This window comes from Harpegnathos saltator, unplaced genomic scaffold (assembly GCF_003227715.2).
Source record: "Harpegnathos saltator strain DR-91 unplaced genomic scaffold, Hsal_v8.6 scaffold119, whole genome shotgun sequence".
Lineage (NCBI taxonomy): Eukaryota > Metazoa > Arthropoda > Insecta > Hymenoptera > Formicidae > Harpegnathos > Harpegnathos saltator.
The window spans coordinates 518537-541815 of NW_020229894.1; the positions used below are offsets into that span (position 1 = coordinate 518537).

At 53.3% G+C, this 23279-nt stretch overlaps 1 protein-coding gene across 7 annotated transcripts in view; it reads left to right on the top strand.

Moving 5' to 3' along the window:
- LOC105181492 (growth factor receptor-bound protein 14) overlaps window positions 1-23279 on the top strand; it is a 348327-nt gene that overhangs the window by 256066 nt on the left and 68982 nt on the right. For all 7 annotated transcript variants that reach the window (XM_025304178.1, XM_025304174.1, XM_011138293.3 and 4 more), the window contains one exon: window positions 21630-21857. In XM_025304178.1, the coding sequence (XP_025159963.1) occupies window positions 21630-21857 (228 nt within the window). The remainder of the gene's footprint in view (window positions 1-21629; window positions 21858-23279) is intronic.

Sequence of the window (23279 nt, forward strand, 5' to 3'; positions counted from 1 at the left end):
CGAACGCTGAAGCCCCACGTCGGCTGCGCGACGGAACGTGTGATTACCTCTCGCGGCGGCGGCGGTTTCTACCTCCCCCTCTCTCTCCCTCCCCCCCTCTCTCTGTCTCTCTCTGTGTGTGTGTGTGTGTGTGTCTCTCCCGCGTTTACCGTTCACGCGAGCGAGCGAGCGAGCGAAGGGACGGACATTCGGGGGATTCCACGTTCCAGCCTGATCTCTTCTAAGGCTTGCACCGTATCGCGCGACGAGTCGTCGTTATTATCACTGCGCTATAAGCCGCTCGCGCATCGCGTTCTTCGCGTAATATACGTGTGCACGTCGCGCGGTGCACTCGATGCGAGATCTTGCTTACTTCTGACGCTCTTCGGCTCGAGTCGAGTATCTCCGCGGCGCGACCGAGCGCATACAATTCGTGGGGGATAACTCGCGAAGAGCGGTGCATGCGCGGTGCATCTAACCTTGTCTCTCTTCTCCCTCCTCCTCTCTCTCTCTCTCTCTAGTTTGTCCTAGGCTCGCTGTTTCTCTCTCGGCTCTCGCGGCCAACGCGGCACGGCTCAGGTCGACTCGGCTCAGCTCAGCTCAGCTCGACTCGACTCGACTCGACTCGACTCGACTCGACTCGATTCGACTCGGCTCGGCTCGACTTCGGTCTCGCGCAAGTAGTAGAAGGACACGGAGCACGTCGACCGCAATTATCGTGGCAATTCGTTCCGAACGGGGACGACTTTTTCCGCCGAAGGGACACACCGTTGCGCGTTGCGGCCGCTACGCGCGCGGATTTTCCCCGGGAAAGTAGCGCGTAGGATCGTTCTTCCAGAAGCGGAATCTATCTGAACCAACAGCTCTAGCCGCGGCTCTTTCTCTCTCTCTCTCTCTCTCTCTCTCTCTTCCTTCCTCTTTTCCTCGTCTCTTTCTTTCCTAGGGTTCTTCCTGCTGAAACGTGGCTGCCGCTGTTTAGATCTGTCTTCCTTCATAAGTTAAAAGTTTAGGCGCTATCAGTGCTTTAAATTGAGTATTATAAGTTTCCACTTCGAAACAACGTTTAACGCACACAGATCGGTTGTAGTTTCTCGGGGCGTAACCTCGCATCTAATTCTTACCAAGCAGAGGTTCTATTGATTTGTTTACGCCCGTCGTTTAAATTCGTCGTTATATACAATCGTACGTTTCTTTTCTCTTTATACGAAATATTTTCTTACTCGGTAGTTTGTAATTTTTTCTCACGCGACGCTCCTGCAGGGTTAACTGTGGAATGATGAACGCATTTATCGTATCCATCTCTCTTCTCCCTGGCTGGCCCAGAGGTCAGCGCACGATTATTGGCCGCTTTCCTCGGCTCTCGCACGTGTTCGGTCGCTGCGGCTCAGGCGACCGCGCCGTGGTTTCCTTCTTTTTCTAGCGTGCTCTTGTCCTCGCGGATCCGAGAATTCGAATGTGAGGGTCAAGGATCAGACAGATGAGGAGAGCTCCGAAATTCGAGAGAGCCCGGGGTGAACACGAGGGTGGAAGGAGCTGCGTATCCTTGAATCCTAGGATTCGAGAATTTAAATATCCCAGGCTCTCTGGCGGGACTCCGACAGGAGTGTCCTTTAAATTGCCGCCGGAGCTGATCGGAGCTCCGCTCATTCGCGAAATATCTTCTTCCTCCGTGCGTTGGAACAGCTTCAAGTAGACGTTTCGGCGAGGACGCTCTGCCGAGGGAAAAACGAAATTCCTCGTCGTAGTCGTCGAATTTCCGGAACGGCTGAGCAGAGCAGTTTAACGTCCCTTCGACGCAGTCTCGACGGGGGGGGGGAGACGCGAGCAGCCGCGCGCTGGCGCACCGTGTGCGCCGTTGTTGACTCGCCGAAACGCGATGCCTGCGAAATTCTCTTCCGCGAGTCCCTCGCGTGGCGTGCAGCGATTTTGCAGCGCGAGGCCGCGCGAATCCTCGCCGAGTCCTCGTCCCGAGGCTCGAAAATAAATGCGCGCGGCCGCTCGTCGGCACGCGTGCACAATTCGAAAGGCGCCTGGCAGCTGATGAAGGATCCGCCGGGAAATCTCATAATTAGGTAGCCGCGAATCAGAGCCGGCGCTGTAACACTCGACGGCCGCCGGAGATAAGAATGCAAAGATGCGTCGAGCACGCATCAGCTCGTTATCCGCAGATTGGTCAGGCCTGTTAAGCGCGCGCGCGCGAGATCGATCACTCGACGCGGCGCGCTCGGAGGAGCCGCTATTTTCAGCGGCGCCGTGTCTTTATCGGGGCGTCTCGTTTTTTTCGCGATACACACCCGGGGCGCATCGTGCGCTCGCCTACGCGCGTCGTGTCGTGTCAGTGTGCGTGTACGTATGTCTCCTCGTTCTGCTTCGCTCCCGTTAATCGAGTCGCTTTCCGTGTCGATTCTTGCCAGCGAGCGCAATACGGTGCTGCTTACGCAGCACGTTCTGTTGCACAAATAGCGTCGCGTCGCGATCCACTACATGACACGGCACCTTATTATGTCCACGTCACAAGTTCGTTATCACCGGTTATGCGCACGCAATAGGCGTCCTGTTGCCAGGCGCGGGTGCGACGGACCGGTTCGAGTCGACGCGACGGGGGGAGGGGGGTGTATCTGGGGCCAGCCGGAAAATGTCCTTGGAGGGTTGGCTTCCGCGACGAGTCGGGCAAAATCTACAAACAACGTGCGATTCACTCGACTCGCGCCGCGTGTGTCTCGTTATTATTCATCGGAGAAGGAAGGAAGGCAAGTCGAAACTCGAATCAGAGTGTGACCAACGGACGAGCCGAGCGCGTCCTGATCGAAGGGGGAATTTCTGTGAACCCTTCTGAGACGAATCGAGCCGGCGATTCTGTTTCCCGCGGGCGAACGAAGCGCCTTCGCTTCGCTCTCCGCGTCACGTGCAATTCGGCGAGTAACTTTTCCCCTGTCTCTCTGCGTGTGTCTGCCCCTTTCCCCCCGCTAAGCGCGTGACTATGTCGGAGAAATGTTCGCGCAAAGTTGATCCACGACACCGAGACTCACCGCGCGCCATCGGCGATATTCAGCGACAATATAGATATAGAAATATTCTATATAAGCGCGCTCATTCGCACCGCGGCACACGTGGTCTCGTTTTCCCCCGTATCGCCGCTGCGATGCTCTATGAATTCGTGGCACGAGTACGTCTTCTCTTCCTCCTCCTCCTCCCCCCCCTCCCAGCCTCTCACTCTTTCTCTCCTTTTCTCGGTTTATAGCGCGGACTCACATAAAAGTATCGTGTGTTCCCCGAGCGACTCGCGATAACGGTACCTCGGCGCGCGCGAGCGAGAGCCTCCTCCTCGTCGCAGTTAGTAACCGGGTATCGGTACCGACCTATCCCGCGAGGATAGTTCGAGATCGTACATGACGACGAGGATGACGACGAGGATGACGACGACGATGACGACGACGAGGCGTCACGAACGAATCCCGACGTCGCGCGACCGTACCTGCCTCCCCTATCTTCTTTCTCTTCCTTCCTCTTTCCCTCCCTCTCTCTCTCTCTCTCTCTCTCTCTCTCTCGCTCACTCGCTTCCTCCCTCTTCCTCTTTCTCTCCTTCTCTCTTTCGCGGTCGTGCCAGCTGAGCGTCATAAACTTCTTTATTCCGCTGCTCGCTCGGCCTCTATCGCGAACCTCTCATATCTTATCCGCCGCCTCATGCCCCTCTCGTCCTCTTCCCTCCTCCTCCGCCGCCCTAACCGCATCTTCTTCCTCCTTCTCCTCGTCCTCTCTCGTTCCTTCCTCCTTTTCCGCCGCAGGGCGTGAAATACGAAGTCGCGTGTGACAGAAACGAGGTCGTAGCTCCTTAAGTTACGGGAGGAACCCGGCTTTTCTTACGTACGTGGTGCCACGTACATCCCTCCCCTCCCCCCTCCTCCTCCCTCCCGTCGCGGCGACTCCCGCTGTTCTGCCTATTCCGCGCGAGGTAGACACGCGCTCCTCCGTCGCGCTGCCGCCGCCGTGGCCGCTGAAATCGTTCAACCATTTTTCACGTGCGGTGGCGGAGAACGCGCCGAGCGAGCACGCTCGCATCACGATAGGTCGGCTGAATTATACCTGGCCGGACGATAAATTTTCGGGAAATTTATCGCCGCGTGGCGCACCGTATCCTCCTCCGCCGTCGAGAAACCATCGCCGCCGCCGCCGCCGCCGCCGCCGCCATGTGTGTGCATATGTGTGTACGCGCGCGCGAGCTCCTTCCTCGCATCTTCCGGGACTCGCTCTTAACGCGCCCCGTCTTTTTCTTCGTCTCACGCTTTCCCGAACGGACGGTCGATACCCCAGAAAAAGGTCTCTCTCGAGTCCCGCGTTCCTCGCGAGCCGCGCGAGGTTTCTCTCTGTGGTCTGCCTGCGCGGACAAGGAAAATGCGGCGTTTCCGAGTGGCCGAGACTCGCTCGGACTTTTCGTTTAATCACTGCGGGTAATTAATAATTCGCGGGCTCCATATAGCGTCCGGGCGCGGCAATTGCGATCGCCGTTCCGTAACCCCGGTTACGCGTGACCGTGCGATATTTCGCGATACGCGAATCGCGTATCGCGAAATATCGATGCGTATATATCCGCGATATAAAACGTTTTCGGGAGTTTCCGGGAATCAGCGACGGGGGAGGAGAGGTGAGAATCTCGCTGCCGATGAGACAGCTGATCAGGACGAAGCCGCTGGATTCTCTTGACGCCCCTGGAGGGACACTGGGAAGGTAACGCCGCGCCGCGCGGAGCCACGTCCTTCCTCTCGCTCGTTTTTCGATGATCATCGAACCTGTTTCGCCGGGTCTTTAGTCGGACGCGTCGGTGCATCGTTCTTTCGGGGTAGTTTATTACCACCCGCCCCTCCCTCCCTTTTCCCTCGCGCCTCTTCGCTCCACTCCTCTCTCTCCCTCCCTCCTCTCTCTCTCTCTCTCTCTCTCTCTCTCTCTCTCTCCACTCTCCTTTCCTCGCCTTTTTGCAGACTCCGATTAATCACCGGGGCTTTCACCATCGATTCCACGGAGCGAATAATCACCGACGACCACCTCCACACACCACCTCCACCACCACCATCTCCATCACCATCACCATCACCATCACCACCACCAACACCACCACCACTACCGTCACCGTCACCATCACCATTAGCGCTACCACTACCAGCGCTCTCGTTCACGATCGACGTAATCCGCATCGTCGTTATCGGGGCAATCGTCGCCGGCGATCGAATCGATCATGCCGCGGCGCGACGTCACGGTCTTAGATTTGCTTAACCGGTTGTATTACCCGGAAGAGAACGTATTCCGAAGGCGAGGAATATTTCAGCGCGGGTCGCATCGAACGTCTCAAGTCTCGCATTTATCTCGTCGAGTGTGCCGATTTATCTGCCCGCCCGAAATCGCGCGCGCGCGCGCGCGCGCGCCCTCGCCGTCGTCCTACGTGCGTTTCTCGCATCCAGGATGTGCCGCGGCCGACACAGCGACTGTTACAACTCGATAAATGTAAATTCGCCTGGGTGTTACGCGTTAAATAATCATGAGATATTGTTTAATGCGTGGGGATCTTCTCCCCTCTCCCCCTACCCCTCTCTTTCTTTCTCTCTCTCGCGCGCGCGCGCGCGCGCGCGCGTCCTGGCTCTCGCCGTCCTTTATCGCCGCTCGTTAGATTCAAGTCGTCCCGACGAAACGGCAGGATTCTGACAGTTATAAATTGGAGTATCTCCAAACGAGATAAATGCGAGTTAGAATGCGGCCTTCATTTGCTGATGTGATTAAGGACTAGGACGTTTATTAACGTACTTTGGGAAGCGCGCGCACGCGCACACAGTGTGATTCACCTCTCGCCGTTGGAAGCTGGAAGTCGCTTGAAGCCGCGCCAAAGTGTATTAACTCGCATAAATCCAAACTTAACTCTCGGATGATCAATGCACTTCTCGTGGGACAAACAGCGAATACGTCGCTTACGCCACGCCGCGCCGTTCTTCCTTTTCCTCCCTCCCTCCCTCCCTCCGGCTGCGGCGCTGCATCGCGTCGGTTGCAGACGCGCGCTACTCGCTCGAGGCGCCTCGGAGGACTTGTAATTCGCGACGGTCCGGTTCGATGGATTAACTTTGCACATTTGGCGGAATCCGGTTCGCCGAACTTGCGCCGCTGTGTGTGTTTTGCGAAATCCAGTTCAGCATTTTTTCGGCCCGCCGCGCCGCCGGCCAATTTCGTCGTCGGGCAACCGCCTGCGCTCGAGACGGTGACTACTTGCTGCCCGGGTGCGATTTCCCGGGTGATGATGTTTTTTGTTCCTCTCATAGCTATGGGGGAGGGGGGGAGGGCCGACGAATCGACGACAAACGAATGCGATGGAAAATACAACGGGATCGATCGGGTTCCTCGGGGGAGTTCCTTGTCGGGTTTGAAGATTCAAGAGAAATGACCTTGAAGAATTTGTACTCCTTCTCTCTCCCCCGTTCTCTCTGAACGATCGTTTTAGTCCTTCGGTCGGATTTAACTTTCAGTGCGCGCCGACCGTCGCCAATTTCCTCCTTGATCTTTTTCGTGACTGTGAAAAGTCAAACGGTCGCGAAGAAAGGAATTCGGTGAAAAATTCGAGGAAATCGATCGGGATTCTCGCTGGAGTTAGGCTTGAGGATCGGAGAGAATCATTTTCATAACATTTTTCTCGGACGGATCTGATTTTTGGTATCCCGTGAAAATCGTAAATTTTTTTTTTTTTTTTTTTTTTTCCGTAGCAATAAAGAAGCGACGGATGGCGAACGAATACGGAATAGGAAATATCCAACGAGAGAGATCAATCGAGTTTCTCAAGTTGAAAATGGATGGAAACAATTTTGAGAAATCTCGTCCCTCTCGCAGCTCGATCGCCGTGATTTTCTGGACGGATTTAATTGCTGGTGCCGCAAAAATCGTAAACTCCTTCTCATTCTTTTTATCGGCTCTTTTCGCTAGCTCTGAAGAACCGACGGATCGTAAACGAATCTGCTGGAAAATTCAACGAGATCGATCGTTCCTCACGAGAGTCGTCAAGTTTAAAAACCGAGGGAAGGAAATAATCCCGAGGGATTCCTCCTACCTCCCAACAATCGCCGTAATTTTTTGGACGGATTTAATTTCCAGTCGCTGACAATCGCGACTTTTCTCTTTTGCCCTTTCCTTATTCCTGCCGTAATAATAAAGAACCGACGGGTCGTGAAAGAATCCGCTGGAAAATCCAACAAGATCGATCCTTTCTCACGAGAGGCTCACGTTTCAAGCCCGAGGAGAATCGTTTTAAAAAATTCTCTCTCTCTCTCTCTCTCTCTCTCTCCCTCTCTCTGTCTGTCTGCGCCGACGATCGCCGTAATATTTCGAACGGATTTAATTGTCAGCGCGACAGGGCGGAGTGTCAGGCTGCTGCGCTCGCTTTGAGAATCACTGTCGCCGCTGTCTAATCTGACCGACTTGCTCGCGAGCCGCGTACACATCGAGTTTCACTCCCCGTCGTTCGGATCCTCAAGTGCGAGGCGAGGAGTCGTTTCAGCTACCGGTTTTCACAATCGGGACTCATGACTCGTGTCCGACGTGTCGGTCCCGCTCGCTCCCTTAATCCTCGTCTTCCCCCTCTGGCTCTCTCTCTCTCTCTCTCTCTCGCTCTCTCGCTCTCTCGTCCCGTCCCTCTCTCTTTCTCCGTTTAGCTCCGGAGTATACTAATCAATTTGCGAGCACGATGCATCGCATGCTCTCCGACTTAGCTTCTTCCTCTCTCCTCTCGTTTTACTCCTCGAGATGCGCGATACGCTCTTCGGTATCGTCGGCGTGGAAGGGGGGCGGACGCCAACGGGATGTTCGTCTCTTTTTCTCCTCTCCTCTCCTCTCTCTCTCTCTCTCACCCTCTTTTTTTTATAAATTCTCAACGCCAGTTTATATAGTTGACGCGATACACAGAGCGATAAGGAAATGGCGTGAATGAAATTAATTGAAGAAGAGATATTTCCCGAGGTGGCACAACTCGTCTCTGACGTTTAACGAACTCCGAGAAGTCGTTCGTTTTGTCGCTCTCTTTCTTCAGAGGGCTCTCTACCCTCCGGGGAATAGGGAGTTTCTCAAATGCACCAAGACGTATCCGTATCCGAGAGTCTCAGCGACACGGCGCGGCATGCACGCACGCGCGCACGCATATTTCTACATTTGCACCGCGAGAAATACAAATTCATCGGCGCTATTAATAAACCTATTAAAATTTATTACGACGGAATTATTGCGGCGCCTCGTTGATAGTCGATGATGTTCAGGGAATATTAATAATTCAACAACGTGCCATCGACTCACATAGTGAGTTTTTTTATGCTCCTCTCCCTCCCTCCCTTTCTTTATTTCTTTCTTCTCTCTCTCTCTCTCTCTCTCTCTCCCCCTCTCTCTCTCTCTCTCGTAGCTCCTTAACTCGCCGTGAAATTATAGACGCCGGGGCACGGTCGAGGAACCGGGCACGGCGGGATTTGCGAATTACATCACGTTTCGCCGTCTTCTCGCGCACCTCGCACTCGCGCGCACTCGCGAAATGTAAAAAGAAGGATTAGTCGGCGATGACCTCGATTTCGCGCACGTCGCCGTTTTTTAATCGCTATAACGCCCCTGGACACATCGGCGCGCCGCGCCGCGCTGGTCGATCGATGCGTGAGTCGGTGTGTGAGTGCGTCCGTGCGTCCGATTCAAAATCCCGCGACTACTTTTTGTCGGCCTGAAATTATCCGGCGGAGTTAACTGCAGTAGAAATTCAGCTGTCACGATGAGGACGTCGTCTGGATATCGCGGCGGCAAGAAGTACAATTTATACGTCGCGAGAGGCATAATGGGAGGATAAAGGAATCTCCATGAAGTATTTTTATCATGTCGTCCTTGCGCTAGAACGTGCGCGCGCGCGCGCGCGCGCGAAATTTATCCGAAGGATTTCCCTGAGAGTCATGTTTGAACGGCGCACGCGGTGCGCCAACGCGACCGCTTGTGTTTCTCCTTGAAATGTCATCGTTCTCCGGACCGAGCGAATTCCGCGAATAACAATGAAAGAATTACAGGCTCCGTTGATAGACAATCAGAAAACGTGTAAGCAAAGCGCCGATAAGAGTGTACGCTTCTAACGTTTCTAACATCGGATTTATTTATTAAATTTTTGTGCTCGACATAAACAATTGTATACAAACATAGAAGGACATCATTTAGGCGTATAAATTTCATAAATTCCGATTGCGTGACTTACTTTCAGGCATTTTTCTTGATTTGTCGCTTTCTACGCGCGCTGACTCCTGTCGGCCCCTTCGCTAACATTTTACAATTCCGGAAGCGTTTTTCTGGGACAAAAGTTATATCGATACTGATCGATCGTTCTCTGTAACTTACAAGCCGTGAAATATTCTGTCCGTGGAACCGAGTTGGAAAATTTACGACTTTCAATTTGGAATTTCACGCGACTCGGATGTAAACGTGGGAGGTGAGATTTCTCGGCGCCCGATGTCAGAGAGAGAGAGAGAGAGAAAGAGAGAAACATCATTCATCGCCGATGACGACGACGACGTCCGTTCTCCCGATCCCCGACTCTCGAACGTCGAATGTGTGACCGCGGCGCAGCGCGGTGCGGAACATCGCGAAATTTTATTACGCGGCCCCCGCGAGCGCGCCCGTGCGTCCAACAAATATTTAATTATCCGCCCTAGCGAAGCGACAGAATTTTAATTCGGCCACGGGGAAGCCCGCGGGGGCAAAAAGAGCGGGTGAGAAAGAGGACAGACAAGAGGGAGGGAGGGAGGGAGGGAGGGAGCCGCCTCTGCGCGACGCGTTCGTTTCGGACATTAAAATTCAAGAACGGCCCCGCCGTAGGTGCGAGCGAGCGCGAGCGAGCGCCGCGCAAATTCTATTAGAGAACGAATCCAATAAAGAGAGGCGCGACTCTCCGCCTGCATCCGCGTATGTACACACGCGGGGTTTCCTCCTGCGCGACTTCGTTCGGCTCTCGGCGGATTATCTCCGTCGCGAGAGGTCGAAGAGCAGAGCGCGAGGCTCGTCCAGCCGCTCGTCCGTCTGTCTGTCCGTCCGTCCGTCCGTCCGTTCGCTTTCTTGGGCTTTTCGGAGCCGGGGCGTGACGCCGTTTGGACGCCGCGATTATTTCGCCGAGATATACACGAGGCGCGTGGGACGAGCGATCGCGAGAAGAAGGCGAGGAGGAAGACAAAGACCCTACGAGGAAGTCATTTCGCGTCACTGCCGCCGCCGCCGCCGCCGCCGCGCGGCGGTGGCGGGCCTTCCTTCCCTCTTGTTCCTTTCTTTCATAGTTTGCTCCCCCTTTTTCTCGACGGTAGTCGGCCGTTGTTGTCTCTCCGGCTCGCCTTTCACGGCTGCTTACCGTTATACGCTCTCGCATTATTACCGTAATCATAGCGCAGCTCCACGGCGGGAGCGTGGCCTACATTTTCTCAATGTATAATCAATGATTCTTATTATTTCGTCTCCCCCGCTCCGCCCGGGCGATCCCCTTCTCCTCCACCTCCTCTTTTCCCTCTCCCTCCCGCCCTTCCTTCCCCCCCTCTCTCTCTCTCGCTCGCTCGCTCGCTCTTTCGCTGCGGCTTGGCCGTCGTAATTTCAGTCGCTCTCGCTTAAAAGAGCTAAATGATTTATGAGGTTTTGCCGCGGCATACGGTTATTTAAATGAAGGAGATAAAATCGAAGAGCGCGACGCGCGATCGACGAAAGAGAGAGAGAGAGAGAGAGAGAGAGAGAGAGAGAGAGAGAGAGAGAGAGAGAGAGAGGAAACGATGGACGGAGAAAGGAAGAGACGCAGCTTCGGTAATAAAACGAATAAACATTCCACGAAGATAAAGATTTCGTCCGTCGCGACGTGGCCGATTCATTTCCCACTGATAGGCGATTTCGACCCTCGATCTTCCGAAAATCGAGCCCTTTAAGTCGATTCTTGAAATTAGAGGACCCAATTTCGTTCCGCTGACGCACTCACGAAGAACTCGACGTCCGAGAGAATCGATTCGCACACGAAGAAAATCGCGCACGGAGGAAGAATCGATCGGAAAAGCGCTCTTTGGAGAACAAAAGACCGATTTGCCGCAAATCGAATCGACATCGCCCATCGCTGCTAATCCGCCAAAATCGCACGCAGGTCGGCGAGGCGAGATCGCACGATGTCTCGCGCGAATTCGGCGGTTCGCTCGCTCGCGGACTCTCCGGGAAATAAAAGTGTAACCGGATAAGCCGGGGGAGATTAGGAGAAAGCCTTTCCCTGAACTTTCAGTGCTCGCTCGCTCGCTCGGTGCACGCAGGTCTCTTCTCGCGTCCCTACCTTCGGCGCCCTCTCGTCCCTCCCTCGCTTGTCTTTCCTCATTGGCTTGCAGCGCGCGCGGCGAGTCTCACCGCCGCCGCCTCCGGAGGAAGAAAAACCTGACCTATCGCACCACTGCCGTCTCCTTCGCTCCTGCGCGCTCCGTCGTCGTCGTCGTCGTGTCTTTTTCTCCTCGCGTACACCTCCCTCGCTCTTTCTCGCCCGGGCGTCTCTCTAACGCCGGTCTAACGCCGCCCTGGAGTCAATCCTTTCACTGCCACGCGAGCGGCAACTTAACGATGTCATTTCGGGCCAACGACCGCCGCGCAGCGCGGCGCAGCGGTGAGCTTCGGCCGAACGTGACGCTCGACGAGTGTGTCCGTCTTCGGCGCGCGCGTATCGATCACGCCCTCGCAGCTGCGTGCGAGGACCGCGAGGAAGGATCCTCCGTGGAGATTTGCGCCCGCGGAGGAGCCACGCACGAATCGGCTCTTTCAGCTTCTCTCTCGCCGGCTTCGACGGACGAAACCGAGCCGGGGCACAACTGGGGTCAGATGACTTTTTTTCATTGAAAATTCTCTAGAGACCTGAATTTCCAACCGATCATCGACACCAATGGATCAGGTTGATCCTGAATAAATTCCAATGAGATCTGTCCAGCCGAAATTTTGTAACAATTATCGGCTCAGGGTTCATGGGTTTTTAGGCTTTGTCTTAAAAGTTTAAAATACAGTGTCTCGGGTTCTTCGACCTCAATGGGTTTCGAGTCTATGGATACTAAATGTGAGAGCCCAGAACCTGTGTAATCACCTTTTGGAAAATTCAGAATTTCAAAGCTCATCATTTCAGTCCGCATTAAGAAAGAAGCATTAAGCCATTTGGCATTCAGCATTTCTAGGCTCGAACTTAATGTTTTATAGCTGAATATTCAACGTCGAGTATTATTAGGTTCTCGAGCTGTGACTAGATTGGACTATTCTTGGACTATTTGGGACTTTTAATATATATATATATATATACGGCTTCATGTATCCACGAGCTAAAAAGTTCTCGGATTGATAGATTCCTAGCTTGATGGGCTTGAGACTCAAAATCCCTCGGTTTTGTGCTTAACGGCTCTATATTTGATGTTTTTGTATTTTGGGCACGTGAATTTTGGGTCAATGGGTTTCTGGTTCAAGATCGATAAATCTCGAGGTGTCTGTTGATTGGCTTCATAGTTTCAATCCGCTGAATACGCTATTCAGATAGACAAATAAGTGTCGAATAATGAGTATTTCACAAATTTCTTGCGTTTAACGCGATAATTTTTCCTCTTTTGTGGCTAGTAATTGGAGAAAAAAAAATTGTTTTTTATTTTAACAAGACAGATCTCTTCCGAATTTATTCAGGATCAACCTCACCCATCGGTGTGGATGATCGGTTGGAAATTCAGGTCTCTGGGAAATTTTGAACCAAAGAATGTCATCTGGCCCCACTGTGCGGCGGCGCCGGATTCCGAAAGTCTCTGTCGTAAAAAGCGCGCGGCGCTTTAAATTTCGGCGAACCAAAGAGCCGTGCGGGAATGTCGGTAGTGGCGAGAAATCTCCTGAATCAGGACAATGTCGGCCGTGTATCGCAGACGCCGAGACACTTCGGGACGGAGCATGCTTCGAAACGCCAAGCAGATCAGCTTGTTCCAATGTGTATTCTACTGATTCAAGGATCCTATCCTTTCTCAAGCTTAAACGTACGCGGGGAATTAGCTGTGCCGCCTTCCTCCCATCTGACGGAGCCGAGCCTGTATGCCCGCTAATATATCCTGCCTCGAAAATTCCCCGCCTATCCACATTACAATTTCACGTTATTATCCTCCCGCAAGACATCATTTGCTACCGACGTCCTAGCGCGGCTCTTCTCGGCCGAAATTAATTCCCAGGCGCTGATTGCGCTCCCGGCAGTACATTTCGTCCTCCTTGCCGAACATAAATACTCACGGTAACGAAGCGAACGGCCGCTCGAGAGAGCGCGACTTCGCGGCAGGACGCGCGATTTACAGTCGCGGCCTCCCCCGATCCTTGCCGGCGAAGTCGACGCTCGGCCGCGCGAGGGTATCCTCGGACGAGGCTGCGGGGAATCTCAACGATGACGACGACGACGACGGGTAGGAAGGATGCACAAGCGCGCGAAGCCAAATTTATTGGCAATGATTGCGCGGCCCATTGGCGCCTCGGGCGAAGTGCCGCTGCCGTGCACTTTCCTCCTTTTCTCCCTTTAATCGCGCGCCAGACAGAGAGAGAGAGAGAGAGAGAGCGTGTGCTTCTGGAATTATTTATAAACCGGATTCGTTTCCGAAGCCGTATCTGTAAACGGAAACGCCAATAACTCTCTTCTCGGCTCTCCTTTCTTCTTCCTCTCTCTCTCTCTCTCTCTCTCTCTCTCTCCTTCTCTCTCCCCCCCACCCCCCTCGGTCACTCGGCCTTCTCGTCGCCGCGGAGGATCGGGCGTGCAGGAACAGGCTCCGCGAGGTTATCGCGAATCTTTCGCGTCCCTCCTCCCCTCGTCGCTTTATTATCATATCGTCGACGCGCAGCAGCGGGGCTTCTTCGCCGCGGCGAATCGTCAATTTCACGACGATGAGGACTTCCCGTTCGTATCGGATACGCGCGAGTCCGACCTGGGTCAATCTCACCTCGAGCTGCGTCTTCTGTTCCTGTTCGCGTTCCTGCCAATTCTACGTCCTTTCGCTGCGTCGATCCGCGCCCGGCCGCGCGTCGTCTGATTCGGCAAAAAGTATCCCTGCAAGATCGGACGACCGGCGTCGTGCGTCATATTTTATCAATGGAGTATTTTTGTACGTACATGTTGATATGTCAAGGATTAATCTTCCGTCGGGCCGTACCGATCTGACAGATACACAGCGCTATTATTCATCCGCTCGTGCTTTGTTGCGAAAAGGAAATTATTTCCTACATTGTTCTTTGTGATGAGGCCGAAGGTGCTCCTAACCGTAAATCCCAGTCGCTTTGTTACGGAAGAAGAATTATTCTGTGCGCCTTGTTCTTTGTAAAAAAAAAAAAAAAAAAAAAAAAATTGATTCGTGCATTGTTCCTTTTATGAAAAAAAAAAAAAAGAAAAAAATTGTGCCTTGTTCTCTGTAACAAGACTAACGTACAAAAGAAAACGTCCTTAGGGAGAAAACGTCTCCTGAAAAATAATGATCGGGCGAAGCATCGGTCGAACGCATCGGAGGAGATTGAATCGAGGGTAGAAATGAGAGCGATTGAAATGCGCGAGTCGATAATCGGAGTCGACGAGCGCGGTTGACAGTTGCCCGTCCCGGAGAAGAGATTACGCTTTGCGTCACGAGATAAAAGTTGGTAACGAGCGCGCTCGGAGAGCGGGGAGGGAAAGAGAGAGAGAGAGAGAGAGAGAGAGAGAGAGAGAGGGGAAACTCGTAGAGACGCGCGATTATTGCAGGCCGACGTCACCGTGCGAAATGACACGATGAACGATAAAGGGGTCTTTTGGACTATCCTACTTTCATCATCTGCTCTCTGTGAATGGCGGCCGCGTGTGTCGGAGCGAATCGAAAGATCAATGCGTGCCGTGCACGCTCAAGTGGCCGGGCTGACACGTGGGGATCATAACGCGCTCGCCAATGTCCCGGCACGATTTTGCAATGGAGGTCGAATACGTCTCTCTTTCTTCCTCTCCCCGCTCTCCCCTTCCTCTCTCTCTCTCTCTCTCTCTCTCTCTCTCTCTCTCTCCTTCTCTCTCTGTCTTGCTACTGGTGCAATAATTATTTTTAATGTTCGCCAACTGCCACGTGCGGAAAAGTTAGCCCCGTGACTCTTTAGCGGGAGAGCCGCCGCCGACTTACGACGCTCTCGAAATAAACTCGCTCGCCGCGACGCCGGCTCGTTATAAATAGTGATTACGGTTACTCCCTTGCAAATGGAGCGATTACAATCACCGGCGGAGAAAATCGCCGGCGCGAGCGACCCGCGGCGGCGGTAAGAAGGAAGTTACGGCGTTATGTAAGTATCCGGGATTTTTCCTCGCGACGTTCTCCCGTCGACGTGTATTTCGTAACGGCGCGTTCGTGAGGTCGGCGGCGGCGGCGGCGGCGGCGGCGGCGGGCTGCTTCGCCTCTCTCGCCTCTCTCTCTGTTCTTTTCTGTGTTTTTTCTTCTCTCTCTCTCTCTCTCTCTCTCTCTCTCTCTCTCTCTCTCTTCCTCTCCCTCGCTAGGCCTCGATTCGCCCGCGTCCGACGTCGCCATTAATTCGCCCGTGTTTTGACGTGTACTTTTTATCTGCCGCGCGTGTAAAGACACGATCCTTCGCGAGATACCGCGCAGCGCGTGTGATCGATCGCGGACGACGACGACGGCGGCGGCGGCGGCGGCGGCGGCGGCGGCGGCGGCGACCGGGCGCGTCTGGATATGCATATGACAACGGCAGTTACACGTGTCAGAATTACGGACGCGCTCGCCAAAAGGAGCACACGCACGCACACGTACGCGAGAGATGAAGGAAGGGGCAGAAGGCCGCCGCACGTGTGGGCGTAAATCTCGCATGAGCGATTTACTTGGAAGAATATAAAGGGACGCTTCGAGGGACACACACACACACACTCACTCACTCACTCACTCATACGCCGCGGATACGCCGAAGCCGCGTCTTCACTCTTCCTCTTTCTTTCCCGTTCGCTTTCGTCCGTAATCCCTCGGTTAGCCGGATAATAGTTACGTAACCGTTAACGTGGACCCGCGCGGAACCTCGCAACGGAGTGCAACCAAGCTAATCGTCAAATATTTGCTGAGCCGTATACGCAACTATCTCGTCCCGCGCTATCTCGCTGCGCCTCTCATGCACACACACATACACACTCTCTCTCTCTCTCTCTCTCTCTTCTCTCCTCCTTCCCTCTCGTCTTATCCGGCTCCGTGTGCACGCGTGACGAATGTTTGCGCAGCAACGGCGGATATCGTCGTGGCGCGGAGCACACGACGACGACCAGGGCCAACGGGATTCTCTCTCGGAGAGACTATACGGCAGGATGTCCCTGACCAACCGCACCCTTCCTTTCGACGACGGCTGTACTGAGCGGCGCGCGCGCGCGCGAGTACCGAGCGCAGCGGAAGAGCGCGGCGACGGGTCCGTTAAGCGGCCGATAAGGAAAATCGGACGGTCGGCGAGACGGAAAAGCGGCTGTCGCTTCCGTTCGCGCGGCTGAACAGACGAAAGTCCGCCGAATCGTGCGTCTTCGTTATTAAGCCCTATCTACAATCAATCATGTATCGGCGTCGGATGTCGGAAGACAGTCAGTGGTGTCCAGTGAGAAAATGTATTTTCCGAAAACGAATTTTCCTCATTGGACCACTGACTGCCTTCCGACATCCGACTCCAACGCACGACGTATTGTAGAACCGGCATTACGCAGCTCATACCGACCCAAGAGATTGGAAACTTTCGTCCTATACTTCTCTCACCTCTATATTCCGCTCTCTAACTCTAGCTCAACAGTCTGAAAAGTCTACGTCAGTCTGTTGTTGCAGTGATTTTTGGCAGCTACAACTTACCGGCGGGAGATCTGTTGAAAAACTGGCAAACGGCGCGTTTCCTGACGCTTCTTTCAACACGCGGAACTTGAGTTTCTGCATCAGTCAGGTGAATCTCTATCATCGGTCCTTCGCGAGTTTTGGACGCCGGTGAGTTCGGGGCCGAAAGCAACGCCAAAATCCCGGCTGTGCACCAACGTCTCTCGACTGCGTTGAGGTTTGCCGAAAGGTTCTTCTCGCGAAAATCTGCACACGGCCAATTTGCTTGTTCCGCCATTTGGAAGCGCTGAGCGGAACTTTAGTTTCTACATAAACCGAATGTCCCAGTGGCTCTCTCCAGAATCTACACGTGTTAGAGACGGCTCGAGTCGGACGTTTCGTCTCGGGAGCATTGAGTTGTATTAAAACTCGGTTGAGATCGTTGACGTAAGGATATCCAGACGGAGCGCTCTGCGAAAGGAAGGTCTCATTAGCGCTAAGGGCGAAGTTATACTTTGAGTTTTTCCGTCTCGCGGCGTCTTTGGATACACTCGGCTTTCTACCAGCCCGCGCTGGGGAACCCCGAGGCGCTTGCAACCGACTAAAGTAGCGTCTTTGATCCGAGATTTGCTGCGTCAATTTATTGCGACTTGTCGATGTGTTGTTGCAAGATGCATAGCAGCAAAGTAGGCACCGAGCCGAGCGGCTCGACGCGCCGTGGACTTTACGCGGACAAATTATTGCTGCATCCAAATTAATTGCTTGAATCAAATCCGTCCAGATATATCCCTACTTCGGCGATTGGGACTTTCTTGCAATTGAATTTTTCACTCGACATCTGCATTTCTTCTGCATTACGGAAGATTCAGTTGCATCGACGGAATTGTTTCTTGTCGCGTTGTCGTTTTAGCAATAAATAAATATATATTTATAATATTTAATAATTTGTATTATTTATATATTTATTTATGAGTATATTATACAATATATATGAAATATATATTATTAAGTACTCATAATTATTTGTAATTATTTAAAAATTATTTATAATTTTTATATAATAATTTATACGAGTAATATATATATATATATTTAATCATTTTCTCTTTGTCGATCAACCGACTCGGGAAAGAGAGAGAGGGGGGAAGAGAAAAGGAGCAAGAGGGCGAGTTTGATCTTCTGATGACTGATTCACCGCGCGCGTCGAAAAATGCGATCGTCGTCGGAACGGCGCAGTGGAAACGGGGACAAAGTGTTGAGAGAGGCGGTGGCAGTTTTCCAGCAAGAGTGCACCGTGTCGCACAGAGCCGTCGTTCTCTACTCGCTATATATTATCTAAGCTATTTTCTCAGATGATAAATCGTAGCCAATAAAAAAGCGCCCTGTGCAACACAGCGAAGCCCCTCGCTGGAGAACCGCGGCAGCAGGTTCTTCTCTCGTTCCTTCGATCACGATTAAAGTCGTCGTCGTCGTCGTCGTCGCCTCGGCGTGACTCGAGCAGCGCGCGGGCGTGCTATTTTCGCACTTAGAAAGCCGCGGCGACACGCTTAGGGTACGCTAACGCGTCAAAAGAGGCGCGTCATCGGCGGCTAATCGCGCTAATTGCGCGTCTCATTCTACCGAGGCGACTTTTCCGTCTCCGCCCTCCCGCTGTCGTGCACTTGGCTGTACAGATAAGATACAACGAGGAACGAGCGATAGGAGGGAGAGGGGGGGGGCGGTCTCAGTCGGCCGATATTAAAATATCGAGGGGACATTTCGACGGTGATTTCAGCGACGATCCCGCGTGTGGATACGCGATATAGCGATCGTATTTAAGAAGACTTTACACGATGGCGGCGCGATTTTCGAGCCGAGGCTTTCACGGTTGAGCGCTTATCGCGCGGGCGCCGATAAGTGCGGATAAAGGTCAGAGAGTAGTAGCTACGTTGTCGTCGTGTGACGATGCGCTCGCGGTGCAGCGTGGTGAGTTGCGTCCTGTGTTTGAATGTGTGTGTACAAAAGCCATCGCGCGACGCCAATTGCGCGTGAGATTGTTTACAGACGCCGAGGCGCACGTATGTCTTCCCCCCCCCTGCTCTTCTTGCTCTCCCCTCGGTGCTGATGATAATTCGGTCTGATGAGCGACGTCGCGGCGGCGAAAAGAAACGCGTGACGTTACTTCGAAGCGCCGAGAGAGCAGCGTTGAAGTTTTACTCGCACACGACGGTCGGTCGCCGACTCGGACGTAATCCGTAATCGCACGCGCCAAAAGTCGCGCGTAATTTCGCGATTACAATCTTGCAACTGCAATTATAATTGCAAAATTACGCGCGTGACCGAAAGCCGCGGTCGCGACGCAGCATCGAACGGAGATCGCGGTCGGCGCGATTTCAGAGGCAAAGGCGGTTCACGAAATATCGCGCATCTCCTTCCGGGAAAGAATGGCGCGCGTCTTGGTCCTGCGCGACACGCGCGGAATTCCACGTGAAATTGTCAGCTGACAACTGGCCGGCACGACGCGCAGTGGGACCAGATGACATTCTTCGGTTGAAAATTCTCTAGAGACCTGAATTTCCCACCGATCGTCGACACCAATGGAAGAGGTTGATCCTGAATAAATTCCGAAGAGATCTGTCTTGCCGAAATTAAAAAAAGAATTTTTTCTCCGATCACTTTTCTCAGCCCCGAAAGAGGGGAAATTATCGTTAAACGCGAGGAACTTGTGCAATACTCATTATTCGACACTTATTTCGATGTAATAGCGTATTCAGCGGATTGGAACCATGAAACCAATCAACAGACACCTCGAGATTTATCGATTTTGATGGCTTGTGAGCTTTGGGCTCATGGACCATCAGGTTAGGGTTGGGTGTTTTGTTCAATGTTTTCTCCATGTTTTTACTTACTCGGTCTATATGGCTTAATTCTTTCGTTAATGTGGGCTGAAATGATGAGCTTTGAAATTCTGAGTTTTCTAAAAGGTGATTATAAAAGAGTTCCGGGCTCTCGCAATTAGTATCCATAGGCTCGAACCCATTGAGGTCGAACCCGTAAGACACTGTACTTCAAACGATAAACTTTTCAGACAGACCCTAAATCCATTCAGGAACCCTGAACCAATATATTACAATAATTGTTTCCAAATTTCGGCTAGACGGATCTCTTTGGAATTTATTCAGGATCGACCTCATCCACCGGTGTCGATGATCGCTTGTAGATTCAGATCTCTGGAGGATTTTCAACCGAAAAATGTCATCTGGCGACTCACTGTGCGACGTCGCGGGAACGGAAGAGGGACTCGCCGCACGCCGCGCTATTCCGGCCGCGGTCGCGGACTCGACCTCGAGGCGACGTTTCCTCGCTTGTTGAGAGGAACACAACCGCGCGGCAACGTCTATGAATATTTACTGCCGGAAATCACTCGACAAATGCAACTTTCCCGCTGCGGGCAAATAATGGCGAGCCCGCGATAAGAGCCGTCGTCGCCGTCGCGCTCCGCGTGCGCGCGCGCATGCGCCGTAAAAATCGTCCCGACGTATAATAAATTGCTTCTGCGATTCCCGCGACGTTGCGAAAGAAAGTTTCCCGGCTGAATCCGGCGACGAGGCCGCGCCGCGCCGCGCCGCTCGGCCTGAAGATAGAAAGAGGAAGAGAGGGGCGGGTGAGGAGGGGAGGAGGAACAGCGAGAGGAAAGTCGACGGGGAGAGGACCGCTGGAAAAATATCTCGCGGCAGTTTTTGCGCGCGAAGCTAGCCGCTTCGCTCGAGAGCGTTCCGCCGGGGGATGATGCAGCCAACCCCCCAACCCCTAGCTGATGGTCGCCTTCGCGCGACCTCGGCTGCGACCAGCGGCGCCGTCGCGTGTACTCATTAACCACCGGCGATTATCACGACGACGGTCGTTACAGTCGTCGCGCAGCCGAGTGGATTGTTTATTGTCGCAAAACCGCTCTCATTAGCCGCTCAGAGCGTCAACAATGATCGCGCCGATACGCGCGTGGTGCAGCCAACCGTCGGCTTGCCCCGCCACGCCGGCAGTGCGGGGGGGGGAGGTAATGTGCAGTGGGCGCGAACTCACAAGTCTCCCATTTTGCGTCTCTCTTTTTTTCAATCAAGTTCTTGCCTCTTGTTCGATTGTTGAGTGCTGTGCTCTGTAGCGTGTAACTTTTTTATAGCGCTCTCAGAGGGTTAGTCTCAGAGTGATAATATACACGTACTTATCTATATATTTATCTCTCTCTCTCTCTCCCTCTCTCTCTCTCTCTCTCTCTCCCTCTCGCTTTAGTAGAGAGTAGACCTTATTCAACTTGGGCTGAGACACTCTTTCGAAGAGAGCAACTAAATATAAAGACGACAGAGACGGCGAATAGAGCGGTTCACGAATAAGCAAGTGTAATCCAGCTTGGATGCAAAGAGAGAAGGGACGAGAAGAGAGTCGGTTCGCAGATAAGAGACTGTTGGGAAGAAAGCTAGGCTGAAGGTACACTTGAAATTAGAGCGAGCCAAATGCAATAATGGCGAAATGCGCGAGGTTAGAGGAGGACGGCGAAAATGAGTACGGTGAAATTGCAAGAGAGCGAGCGAGCGAGCGAGCGAGCGAGAGAGAGAGAGAGAGAGAGAGAGAGAGAGAGAGAGAGAGAGAGAGAGAGAGAGAGAGAGAGAGAGAGAGACAGACACACAGACAGAAGGAGGTAGAGCGAGCGCTCACGAGCGAGCGAGGATTACTCCACTTCGCCAGCTGAAGTCGAGTAATCCGATTGCCCGACGACGTTAGTCCCCGCGTCGCTTCGGTCGGTCGCGAATATTTCTCATCGAGCCGGCCGGTGGTCGCTTCTTGTTGCAGGACAACGAGCAGCTAATCCCGCTCGTACACTTGACGGACTACAACGTCTACAGGATTCCGAACGCGAAGCGGTGTTTCGGCGCTCCCTTCGTGTGGGGCGCCTGCCTGAGGCCGAACAGCAACGCCGAGGCCGAAGACACGGAGGCTGGGGAGCCCGGGCTCAAGGTCATCGCTTTCGACAGCGAGAAATCGCGCGCGTGCTGGCTCACAGCCATGAGGCTCGCTAAGGTAAGCGACGATAACAGCTCTTTCTCATCCTCGTCGGCGCGCACCACGTGGATCCACTACGGCGCATCGCGATTTGCCCGATCAGCAGCGACCGTCGCGGCGCGTACGAGATCCACGCTCTGTCTGCGTCTCTCTTTCGTTCTCATGCAGCTGCTTCGAGCAACGCGCTGCTCTTTGCGATATTAATTGGAATCACACGCGCGACGTTCGCGCGAGCAGCGCGCTGAGCAGCTCGTTTCGTACAAAGGAATCGTTAGATCGACTCGCGGCTTGATGAAGAAACGCGTCTCGGTAAAGCGCGGTGTGGGGGTGGAGATACGCAGCGCAAGTCGAATCTCGTGGTACGGCGAACGTCCCACGTGACCACGTGACTTCACCGCGGGAAGTGAATTAATAAATTGACAATTCACGCGCCGAGAGTACACGTGGAATTAATTTTGTTGGAGAAATCTGAATACTCGAGGTCTGCCGAAGGATTTCGATTTTCAGAACATCTTTTCCCCGGGAATCGCTTCATCAAACACACGACATTTTGCTTTCGCTTTTTACCGATAGTTTGGATCGGATGAAGTTGAAGATAACTTTCGCAGATTTAACAGATAGACATCTGGTATCGACCATCAACTTCCACGTCGGCGGCTTACTACTGGCCGAGCTGTCGCGTCGCGTCGGCAGTGTTATGATAATGAAGTTCCAGCATTGATATGGCTTTCGATTTTGCCCGAAACTTGTTGCAACCGACATTGCGCGAAATTTAGAGCAAGGACGCGCGTCTGGCACGGACGTAACCGTATCGACCGACTGTATCGTCGCTGATTGGGACATTCGCCTGACTAATTTCTGCCACGTCCCGCGGAATGCGAGGACCATATCGGCACCGTCCGACCGAGCCCCGCGAAACCGACGCGAGCGCGTGAATCCCAAGACTGAGCCACAGCGAGACTGTCAAACGACGATACGAAGTAAATTAGGAGGCTGATTGACGGCGCCGGTAATGGCGGTGGTGCTTAATGCCTCCGGCAAATAATCGTTTTAAATTACGAGAACGGAGTCCGAATTAGTATCAAAGTGAGGGGAAGAAGAGAGAAGCACTTGAATTCACGGCGAGGATAATGGAGTTTACAAAGTATCGCCAGGATGTTCGTTCCCAGCCGGCCCCGCGCGCGCGCGTCTTCCCTCATTCGGCCCCGACTCGCTTCATGACGTGACCATCCCTCTATCCCGGACGGGGGGCCCGGGTATCATTAGCTCCTCGATGCCCGGGTATAATGAGCCTTATTTTCTTTCTCTGCCTCTCGCCATCCCCCTCTCTTTCTCTCTCTCTCTCTCTCTCTCTCTCTCTCTCTCTCTCTTTCTCGCGCGCGCGCGCGCCGCCCGTCGACTCGAATGTCGAAACTTCTCGTGAAGTTCAAAGAAGTTGCG